Below are 11,529 nucleotides of genomic sequence, written 5' to 3' on the forward strand. Positions count from 1 at the left end.
CGTTAGCCTCAACCACTCCTCGTTATCGGTGACCTTGCCACTCCACCAGCCTCCCACCGCCACCGCCTCAACCCCGCCCTTCCTAACCAATTGTCTTCTTCACCCCACCGCCAGCTCTTCCCACCGAATATCGACCACCACTCAATCGGTGCCACCATCACGCCCAGCCTTGCCACCTGCAACCCGCCTCCTCCACCGGACCTGCCACACTCACGGCATCTCTCTAAGGCGTCAGCCATGGAGCTCCTCCCACATCAACCCCAAATTCCTAACCCTAACCCCCTCCTACCCCGCCGATGCCAGCCTTGACCTCCGCTCGTGGCCTGCAGTAGCGGCTATGGCACACAAGTTCGAGTGAGAAGAAGAAATGGAAGGACAAAAAGAGTCAAACAAGATTCTATTGTACTGCCTTACTTGAGAAGGACTTACTCAAAATTTATCCTATAAAGAGTTTATTTGGAATCATTATCTTATTACTACTAGCGGGGAGAACCAAAAGCCACCATTCAATCAAAATGACCGGAAATAAAAGGAAATAAAAGCAGCCGTGACAATAAGGAACACAAATTATTTCTATTAATATGTCTAAGAATTGCTGCAAATGAAGTCGGCGGTGGCACAAAAGAAAAACCAAGTGATAAGGCCTAAATCATAACCTCTTGATTAGAGAACAAATAAGAAAATAAAATGGACGTGCCATGTATGGAGAAAACCTTATGACCAGATGATAATGCAAAAGTATTCGGTATTCCTGCTCATCAGAGAGGGTAAATCATCCGTAAATGTCGAAAAATTGATTGATTTTTTGATAAAGTTTCTTCCTACCATAACCGGCTTTCCCGATTTTAGCGTCATTGATAGAGCGGATATTTGCTGGTCCATCATGTTTCCTTTTCCCGTCAGCTTTCCCCTGCTTATCCCGCAAACCGTCCGATCGATTAATCTGATGGCTCGTATGATGCCACGTCATCACAAGTCCAAGGACGCCCCGCCAACGTGCTATTGCGATTTGACCTCCACCTTTCTTGCGGTTTTGCGCTCGGGGAAGGGGAGGAAAGGATCAGCAACCTCTCGGCCTGCCGCTACTGCCACAAGCTTGAGCCTTCAGGTAAGACCCTTGCGGTGCATTCCCAGTCCTCCACCACGAACTACCCCTGCAAATCTGCAATGTCGCGACTCCTCCTCGCGTGCCGTTCTTGGCGAGTTCTTGGAGGGTTTTGTTCCGTGCGATTTTTGTGCGGTTTTGGTTCAATGGCGGCGCGAATGTTGGTGGAGCGTGTTCTTTGCGCGGTCACTGAGATTCTTGCGGGGTGTTTTCCTATTGGCCTTAATTAAGGAATTCTTTGGGCGGGAACTTGCTGGGCGCCGACCTGTTCCCCGCCTCCATTGCAATCAGTGCGGAGCACATTTGTTTTCCTCGAGGTCGTTTTCTCGTAATTTTTTTTTGTAGGGGTCGAGAAGTTCTTGATCATGGGTCGGCGCCCAGTTCCTTACTGTTTCTATTCTCAGAAAAAGAAAGTTCTTGACTTAGGCGTTGGTGCTCTTTTACATAACATACTCTAGAATCAAGAAATTGGAACGCGTTATTGGAGTTCTTCAGGGTTTGTAAGCGATTACCTCTCGTGAATGTTTTTCTTACATTTTCTTTGGGGGCAATTTCCTGTGGTGCTCCACTTTAATTTTTATCTGCAAATGCTGGCCACTAGTTAGACAGTTGGGTAATTCTGAATTCTCCAAAGCCTTTTTTCCCCTCCTTGCTAGTAGTTTGATTGGGATTGGTGTAGCAATTTAATTGGAACACCAGGATCTTCTAGCATGGCGGTTTGTCTTAATTGCTTAAATCCTTGACTGTAATCAGCTGACGTGTTAAATATTCATCTTGTGTTCTGTAATCTCAGATTATTGGGGTAATGTATGTTGACTTGTGAGTAATTGCTGCTCTGTAAATAACACTATCAGCCCGTTTGCCTCAGGTTGCTGAATCAGTGATAGTTCAATTTTTGTTCTTATATTCATGGTTAATCACCAGATAACGACAAAACATGTTTCTGTTTTTAGTAGATTATTTCAGTTTGTAAGCTATAGTGTTTCCGTGGTTCGATAGTTAACTGCAGTTAGTCTTAATGTTTGTTTTGCTCTAAACAGAAGAAATATCTATTTCTTTTCTTGCAATTTTCTGCAATGTATCATATTGTTTGGTCTTCGGGATGGCAAGTAGTTCTTAGTGTTCATTTGCTGTTCCAACTTTGGTAAAGTTATGCTTCCTCATGCACTAAATGGTTTGTCAGATTTCTTTTCATCCTTGCTAGAATCAAGCAGTTGTTGCCCATAATGTTTGATGATGACGATGGAGTGGAGCCACACTTCGAGGATGTGAACGAGTACTATTTTGAGGATGGTGAAAAGAAACCTGTTTGTTTCAGTATCTTGCCTTTCCAGTTTGATGAGAATGATAAAGTGACATATTGCAATATCGAGAAGAATGTATTTTTACGTGGAATTGCGGATAAAAGCCTTCATGTATACAAGAAGGTCATAGCTTGGAAGATAGAACTTGACAGTGAGAAGCCCAACATCTGTATGCTTTCTATTGAGAACAAGTGGATAAAACTGTTGAAACCACGAAAATGCTATGGAGAGTTTGTTCGATCAGTTTTGATCACAGTCCAAATGCTCCACTTTGTTCGGAAGAGGGACCAGAGAAGTTGTTTGGATCACGTTTGGGATCACCTTGATGAAGTTTTTGGGTAATCCATCGACATGCTCTTTTTTTGTCTTTGTCCCGGCAGAGTATATGCCCATAAGGTTTATCCATTTGCCTTTTGTAGTAAATATGATACGAAACCTATGGAGGATGACTTGATGAAGCACCATCGCCTAATCAAGTTGTTTGTAGAGAATGATGTAACATTGATGAAGTCAAAGGTACAAATTACTGCACCATACCCCCTATTCCCTACTCCCATGTCTTAGCTTTGAAAGAATGGGGTAATCTGGTGTCAATTTGACACTAAACATAATAAACTAGCCTTGCCACCCTCCAGTCTTTTGCATGGAAGTAATTTGTAAAATTTTGTTAATACTTGAATCGTGCACCTTATTAATTTTCAGAGTCATGAGACTAATTAGATAGGTGGTTTTGCATTGATTTTCCCCCTTCTTTTGTAAATGCAGATTCTGCAAAGGCTTATTGAGAATGGCTTTAAAAGGACCAAAACGGTATGCTAAGACACGATTTTTTTTATTAGGTTTACATTGAGAAGGTCCATGGAAGATAGTCAAATTTTAATTCTATCTAACAATTATTGTCATGTGATGATGTGAAATTGTGAATTGTTGTTGAGCGCCTAATGGTGCAACAATAGCTTTAGAACAACAACGAGGATCATGATGTAGGCACATTTGGGAAGAGAGACAGGGAGGAGAGGTGTTGTGGGACACTCCCATTTTTATTTACTAACTTAGTTGCTGTTTGTTGGGGTGTGAAACTTTGATGATATCAAAAACTAGTATGGCGAAACAGCTGCTGGGGGGTTATTCAAAGAAAAGCTTCCATAGCTTATGCGTTAAAGTTAGAGGTTTACTTAATTACGTGAAATTAGATGGGTTTGGAGGTTCCAAATTAAATTGATGACTTTGATATGTGTGATGTGCACTTCTCTTGTTACTAAATGTTCCCTTTCATTCTACTACTCCTTGTCATAAGTAAGTGTAGTTTTGCACATCAACATGGTTTCCAAAATTAAAAAAAATGACAATTCTTTTCGTTGTGATTTTTTAATAAATATAGCAAAAGTATATTGTTATGGAAACTACTTTTCGAGACAAATCTACTCATACTATTTTTCAAATACCCAAAATAAACACATAAAAGGTAAATTTTGCAATGGTTCACTGCATGCCACCCAAAATGCTAATTTGACTTGAGCACTCCAAAAACATATTGATCAGGATTTCCTATGTTCTACTTTCCTTTGGTTGAGCCTGTTTTAAAGGCCTTAGGTCCGGAAGCACAATTCATTGTCGATGATGAGCAACATGTGACAAAAAACCATGGTAACCATTATCATAACAACGATGACAATGGATATGCTAGCGATGATGATGATGATGATGGCACTGATCAAATATGCGCTTTATGTGACGATGGGGGAGAATTGCTTAGGTAAGCGCACAAAAATGACTTGCCTTTTAATCCATTTCTTTACCCGTGCCCCATATCTTTGTATGTGCCATGATCAAAGTTATTGAGGTGGTAAGATGAAGCAAGGCACCTACAAACAACTTGGACGCGTGAGCAACACCTTGAACATTTGACACTGTGCATAGTGATTATGAACAAAAGTATTAGATGGTTAATGCTTAAGGGAACTAAGGTTAACAGAAAGAGAAGAAAAGGATAGCAGACAAATGGGAAAGGGGAAGATGGATGATGAAGCCCACCAAGTCAGCCTAGTTGTACCTAGATCCCCCTTACTTAATCATTTTAAGTCTCGTTTTCTAACCACAGCTCTCAATTTGGCATAGATGCGCTATGCACAAAGATGCAATGAAGAGTATATCCTACACTGTAGTAAGGGTTTGCTTCTGGGGTAAATTAGGAAATTTACTGATGGAATGCTACTTGTAGGATAAGTGGCTGGATCGGAAAGTAATGATTAGGGTAAATTAGCTGATCTCTGGATGCTTGCAGGCGCCAAGGACCTGGTTGGTCTGGTTGCTGCTCGATCTGGTGGTTAGCAGCGTCCTATGTTTAGGTGTGGTCGCCTCATAATAAGAACGGGCGCGAATGTAATGTATAGAAGTAAGTGGTGTGTGGTGTGTGTTTGTTTGGCCTTTTCTCCTATCTTAATGCAATGATACGCAGCTCTCCTGCGTATTCGAGAAAAAGAAAGTAATGATGGACTATAAGAGGTGAATCTTAAGTTTTAACAATGGGGTTGACAACATATAATCATACATAATCTTCCTTTTTAATATTTATATTACTTTATTAATGCTCTACAAGTAACAAATGAGATGTCTTTTCTCTTTTAGAGTGTTTGTTCTGTGTTGTACTATATAAAAGTTCCTGTGTGTAAGCTCTTGTTGGCCTACTGAATCGGTTTGATTATATACTCTGATTTTTACAATGATTTTGCAGCTGTGAAGGTCCATGCAAGAGGTCTTTCCATCCCACAAAGGAAGATGGAAGAGAATCTAAATGCAGAACTCTTGGTTACACTTTGGCAGAAGTAGAGGTAGGTTCTAAAAGTTTTTACCCATTGTGCTGCAGCTATCATTTCCCTTGCTCTCATTGGTGACATGTCATTTTTCATTTGCAGAGAATGTGTCCATTTTTATGTGAAAACTGCAAAAATAGGCAACACCAATGCTTCAGATGTGGACAGCTTGAGCCATCCCATGGGCCAAATGCTAAGGTATGGACGGCCTATGGTATGCTGAGACTACTAAGTTTAGTAAATTACACTTCTTTCATTTGAAGACAATGCTTTTCTGCCTGCAAAGGATGATGTTGCTTATTTCCTATTTATGATAATCCTAGTTTCCTATTTTATGTTTTTTATTTCTTCGTCACCTTTTTAAATTTAGCACCCTTTCTCACTAACCTAGCAGCAAGAGTGTGTGCACCGTAAGGCAGTAGCAGCATGGCACATGCATTAGTTAGTGGGATATGGTTAGCTACTTAAATCAATTGGTTAGCTATGGGGTGTTAGGCTTAGGGGCATGCCACTTGGCTGTTAGCATGAATTAGTTGCTTAGAGATATAGTTTAGTTGTCACAGGTGCAGCATATTTACCGGTCTGGGTAAGCAATCTAAGCCCACAGATACTAAGCTATCATCTCCTTCCAAGCCCCCTTTCCCTAGAGCGCTCTCTTCCAGTAGCCATATTTACCGTCAGGTTCCCCTCTGACAGATATTTACCCTTTAGGAACTAATATATATCAGTGGACGACCAAACTTTGTGAAACACTGGTCTCTAAAATTGTTGTGCCGTTAAGAGTATATTACTTTTTCAAAAGTGGAATGAGTATATTACTTGCTAATACTACTTGTAGTCCTAATTGGTAGCATACATTCTGTTAGGTGTTTCAATGCAATAAAGAATCTTGCGGATATTTTTACCACCCTAAGTGCATTGCACAATTACTGGATCCTAATGCCACTGATGGAGCTTGTGAGTTGGAGAGAAGGATTATGGAAGGCATGCCATTTTCGTGCCCCATACATTGGTGTTTCAAATGTGGAATCATGGAGAACAAAACTCAAAGAGGACTTAAGATTGCGGCGTGTAGACGCTGTCCAAGGGCATATCACTTGCAATGTCTTCCAAGGTACTGTGTAGCATCCAGATTGATTGCTTGCAGTTGGATTATATAGTTTCTGTAGTTCTGTTCTCATGCCATCTAATGGTATATTTTAGAGAAATATCCTTCAAAACAAAAGACAAGGATATCATCAAACGTGCTTGGAAGCTTTCCGAAACAATTTTGATTTACTGCCTGTAAGTTACTCCTTTATTCCTGGTTTGTTTCCTCATGTCTCTCTTCATTTTTGGTAAAAAAAAAAACTGCTTCTCTTCCGTTGCTGCTTGAGCATTTAACTGATGTTAAAAATCTTGCAGAGATCATGAGATAGACAAGGCTACTAGAACAGCTAGAAGGAACCATATAAAATTCCCAGCTATGCCTGAAGGAAGCACAGACAAGGTGACTGGCAAAAGGGAAAATAACACTGACCAATCAACAAAATCTATAGAATCGCCGAACATGTTGTGAAGATAAGAAAGAGAACAAGCCCATTGTAGCTGTGAAAAACACATCGCCCCTGATTGTTCTAGAAGCTCAGTGTGCAGCAAAGCGCTTGAAGGGTTATCCACAATTTGAAGAGCTTATGGTTGGTGGTGCTAGTCAAAATGGTGCAGAAACTGTGGAAGGGCACAAAAAGAAATTTGGCATTTCATCTTCATATGCTATTGGAGAAATACCAATGAGCTCATCCTGTGCTGTGAGTACTGAAACAGAGAAGAGATAGCTCTCAATGTCCCTGTTTTCACCTGTTTTATACTTTTGCCCACGGAATATACGGATAGGATTAAATTTCGCTGTTGATGACTTCAAAAGGCATTACTTTTTAAGCTATTTTCCATGGCCATGATGTACAGCTACTAATGATCACTGGCGGAGCCACATTGTGGTCAAAGTGGGCCGTGGCCCCCCCTTGCTCTATGAAAAACTTGCATGGCTACATGCTGTATTCACCATCCTCAAGATTGGTCGAAGGTGTATGCCTTCTACTGGTACCAAATTAAGCTGGAGAAAATGATGACTGACGACTGTGCTGCCTCCAAACATCATGATCGTTCATGGAGGATTTAAGATGGCATGGCCGTTCATATCTGTGTCCATTGTTGATTCCAGAATAACTGTCACGGCAGCCCATCAATTGCCTTTCTGGTGAATGCTTCCTTGATCTCCTTTGAGAGTTGCTCTCAACTGGCTCTCTTCTATCTGATCCCGTCCTCCCTCTGCGCTTGTATTTAGATGTGTCTGCTTCTGTATTCGTATCAGTTCTCCCATCTTCATAAGAATTCCACCTATCATCATGATCGTTTCTTGAGGAATTATCATGGCTCCATGATTCATATCTGTGTCTATTGTTGGTTCCAGGATGACTGTCACGGTGGTCCGTCCATCGCCTCTTCGGTGAATGGCTCCTTGATCTCTTTCGATCATTTCTCCCCACAGACTCCTCTGTTCTATCTAACTGGGTCCTCCCTCTGTGCTTGTATTTAGATGTGTATGCTGCTGCTATATTCCTGAAGTTCTTTCATCTTCATAACGGGCATCTCTTCCATCTTCTATGAGAATGTGCTTGTTGTTCTTATTAAAGTCCACTTTGTTATCAGTTACCTTTTCTACAGGTTCTCTTCTCTTTCTTGACTTGTCACCTGAAGTATGCATGTCTATTGCTTGAGAACAATCACCACACTTACAACAATTCGGTTCATAATGGCGTGAACATCCCTCTTTGACTTCTTTATCTTCATCTGGTCTGCATCCTCTATTAGTAACTACTCTGGTTGTAGTGGTCACCTTATGCACATTTGTAGCATGAACTCTCTTTACTGCAGAACGGTTAACATGGTCTAGTGCGAACTCACTGCTCCTGGAATCAAATTTACTGCTGTCATCCCTGGGGATCAATTCTCTTTCTGATCTTGAATTCTCTCTCATGGAGGTTCCTTTCTTTTGTCCTGATATTGATTCAAGTGCATACACATTTTTTTGCCACTCCATGTCTCTCTCTTTTCCTGATTCTAATTGACTTCCATCAGCATGTTTGTCCATGTAGAGGTTGCCTAGCACATCGTTCTGCTTTTGACTTTTATGGAATTCCATGTTGGCACCCCTTTCTTTTCCAGGACAATCCTCTCGTGCCTTTTCTCCTTCATTGTCATATTTACCCTCTCTAATTCTGAAGATCACATTATCCAGTTCAACGTCCTTGTCCACAGGGGGGTTCTGCAATGAGATAGATGAACCAAGTTACAATTTAGAGTTTTAATAGGCTACTCACCATACTACTGAAGTACCTGAACAGACGGCACAGCGCACTTGCTAGAATCATCATAGGGTGTCCCTAAACATGTTCCCTTTTCTGCCGTACATGTTGCCCTGAAATGGAAAAAATCAAAAGATCCCTGTCATCTGTGAGAAATATTTTCGTGCTATATTGTCACTTGAAGTATACCACAGAAAAAATGAGTAGAAAGAGTAGGGGGGGGGGGGGGGGGGGGGGGGGGGGGGGGCAGGGGGGGCGGGCGGCTCAACTCAATAGCTACACAAACTCAAGTGCTATATTACGTAGAGCGAAACAAGCTGGCTGCATTGAAAAAGTATAACTAGCATAAGAAATCAAATGAATTGTTGAAAAAGTATAACTAGCAGTCTAAGCACGACAACTCCGATGAGCTAGCACAGCAAAATGGAGAACAGGCATGAGACGTTAAAGTTTCTTGACCGCTACCGGTTAGAAGAGATGCCATGGAAGAATATATGAAGTTTATGTGCTTCAAGCCGTAAAATGCTTGTTGTTGGATATGGGTTAGTATACATGTATTTCAAACTCTCAAGTTGTAAAACGCTAAAATATATCTTTAATAGTTTAATTACACAAGGGTGTAAATTGCAACCAACTAATGGTGTGGAGTTTAGACTTGCATGCATCAAAAGCATGTTTCTCCTTCCTACACGAGAAGACTTAGCTTGAACACAGTACCAGCAAAAGGCGTAGCTCCCATCCCTATCCAAGAAGTTCAGAAGATGTAGACTACACAATGTACCACAACACTTCACGGGATCTCTGGTATGATAAGTAAAACTCTATATATGCTGGATACCACACAGTCGACATTGATCATGTTTCCAGATATTCTTCTGAACACAGGAATGCTGGCGCACATGGGCCTCGCAGGGATTTCCCCGTGGGAGAACATGCAGCAGCGTAGGCTTGGTCTGCCGGTGTTTACGGAGAGAGATCACACTAGCAGAGAACTCACCTTCCATGCGTCCCATTTTATCCTGATTTAAAGTTGGCCCGGGATAAAAGGTTCACCAACCGAGACTAAAGCTCGGTCACTGGTGGGGGCCTCACCAACCGGAACCTTTATCCCGGTTGCAAAGGCTAATGAAAAAAAAAATCCTGAGAGGCTTTTTATCTCGATTTGAAACATCAACCGGGATAAAAGGGTTGAGAACCTTTTATCCCGGTTGGTGTTTCAAACCGGGATCGGGATAAAAGGCTCCCCCACGAGTTAATACAAAAGGATTGCATCCCCTATATAGTCAGATGTGCTGTGTAGGTGAGATGGCAAGGAAGCTACGCGCGAGGCTGGAGGTTGTGGGTTCGAATCCCACGCGACGTGCACGCACATATTTCACGTGAAAAATTACTGTAGTTTCATAATGGCATACCAGCAAAATCCATTCGTGGGATGGTAGAGATCACGTCGGAGGAATCAAATTCGAGCACCGGCGCACGGAGCACGTCGACTGACATAGGTCATCAACAACGAGCTCTGTTTCTTGAGCCGTTCCAATTGGATAGTCTCATCCTTTTTCTTTGTTCTCCAATTTAATCTTTGAGCGAAGGTTTGTTCAGCTCTGCGCTCCAACTAGATTCTTTATCACGAGTCTGATGCACTGATATGAGTTTGAGCCCCAATTTTGGTTTTGCTATGTTGCTTGAGAGGCTAATCAATGTGTCAGTTACTGGCACAATTCATAAAACAGAGAGCAATGCTCTTGAGAAACCATAATTTCTCGCGAAGAACAAGCTCCTGCTACAGTGTTCTTGTAAATAGAAGGTGACGTGATGCTTTGCAGTCTACGCAGTGATTAATTTGCTAATCAAGTGGATATGGAGTTGTTTCTGCAAGCTTGATTATACTTGTCCATTTCACCTTACCCGGACAACAATCTTCCAGATGGACAGAATAGCTAACACCCAAGAATCGGCGCGTCTAGTTAAGTGTTAAACCAAAAGAAGGCCGATCGACCAAATATTGTACATGACCAAAGCAGAGCTATGCCACAATGGGGTTAAAAGAGTAGTGAGGTTTGTAGCCTGGCCAAAGTAATGGTGATGACAAAATTAGATTTATGTCCTACCTATTTTTCTTAGAAGTATGAGTATGGCATGTGGGACCCACATGTTGTAAAATGGCACATTAATATATATTTAAATGGGTCTTGTTTGGTAGATTTGACTGTAAGGAGGACAATGCTTTTAAAATACCAGTGGTACTTAATACGATACTTTCCTTCCTTATCCTTCCAAAAAAAAGAATTAAATAGATTTACACATAATTAAAAGGGTATAGTAGTAATTCCTCACTATTTTTTACTTGGTCCCACCAAATTAGTACTTCTCTTTAGGTACTTCATAATACTTCCTTTGTTTTTACCGTTAGATTTCGCCGGATCCGGCTCTCATTTTTTTAAGCTGGTACTTCTTTTTAGGTAATTCATGGTACTTCCTTTATTTTTACCGTTAGATTTTGCTGGATGGATGGCTCTTATTTTTTTCAAGCACTCTAAAATGTCTCAAAGGTTTAAATGGGTAACAAATTGATTGTGTGTGATCACAAAGTAGAGTTGAAAAGGTTTCCAGCTGGCCGCCTACATGAATGCATGTGAATCTCCTATAGCGGTTTCCATTAGAATAGTTGTGGGGCCTAGCTGTCGTAGAGAGCTGCATAAGTTAAATAATTTTCCAGCGGTGAACAAGATAAGATTGGAGAAAAGGAGCTGAAGCTAGTCACAATTGATTTTATAGGAGTTTCATAAGTATTAAATTGTATACTACATTAACAATTTTGATAACTTGCCAAGGTTATTATGAGGAGAGAGAAGGGGGAGTTTCATCAGATGTGGGAGGTGTTTCGTGCCCATGACACCCAGCAAGCACGGTTACCAAGTTCTCCCTCCTTAATAACTGTGCAGTGAAACTATGCACAGAGATTG

At 41.2% G+C, this 11,529-nt stretch overlaps 1 protein-coding gene across 1 annotated transcript; it reads left to right on the forward strand.

The window, feature by feature from the left end:
• Positions 1 to 746: 746 nt before the first annotated feature.
• LOC117860108 (protein ENHANCED DOWNY MILDEW 2) lies at positions 747 to 7,595 on the forward strand. Its single transcript, XM_034743328.2, is given in 11 exon segments — positions 747 to 1,108; positions 2,310 to 2,747; positions 2,829 to 2,925; positions 3,175 to 3,219; positions 3,996 to 4,165; positions 5,144 to 5,240; positions 5,325 to 5,420; positions 6,089 to 6,336; positions 6,426 to 6,506; positions 6,627 to 6,775; positions 6,777 to 7,595. Coding segments are annotated over 10 exon segments (1,659 nt in total). The 5' UTR covers positions 747 to 1,108; positions 2,310 to 2,331; the 3' UTR covers positions 7,037 to 7,595.
• The last annotated feature ends 3,934 nt before the right edge of the window (positions 7,596 to 11,529 follow it).

This window comes from Setaria viridis, chromosome 6 (assembly GCF_005286985.2).
Source record: "Setaria viridis chromosome 6, Setaria_viridis_v4.0, whole genome shotgun sequence".
Taxonomy (NCBI): domain Eukaryota; kingdom Viridiplantae; phylum Streptophyta; class Magnoliopsida; order Poales; family Poaceae; genus Setaria; species Setaria viridis.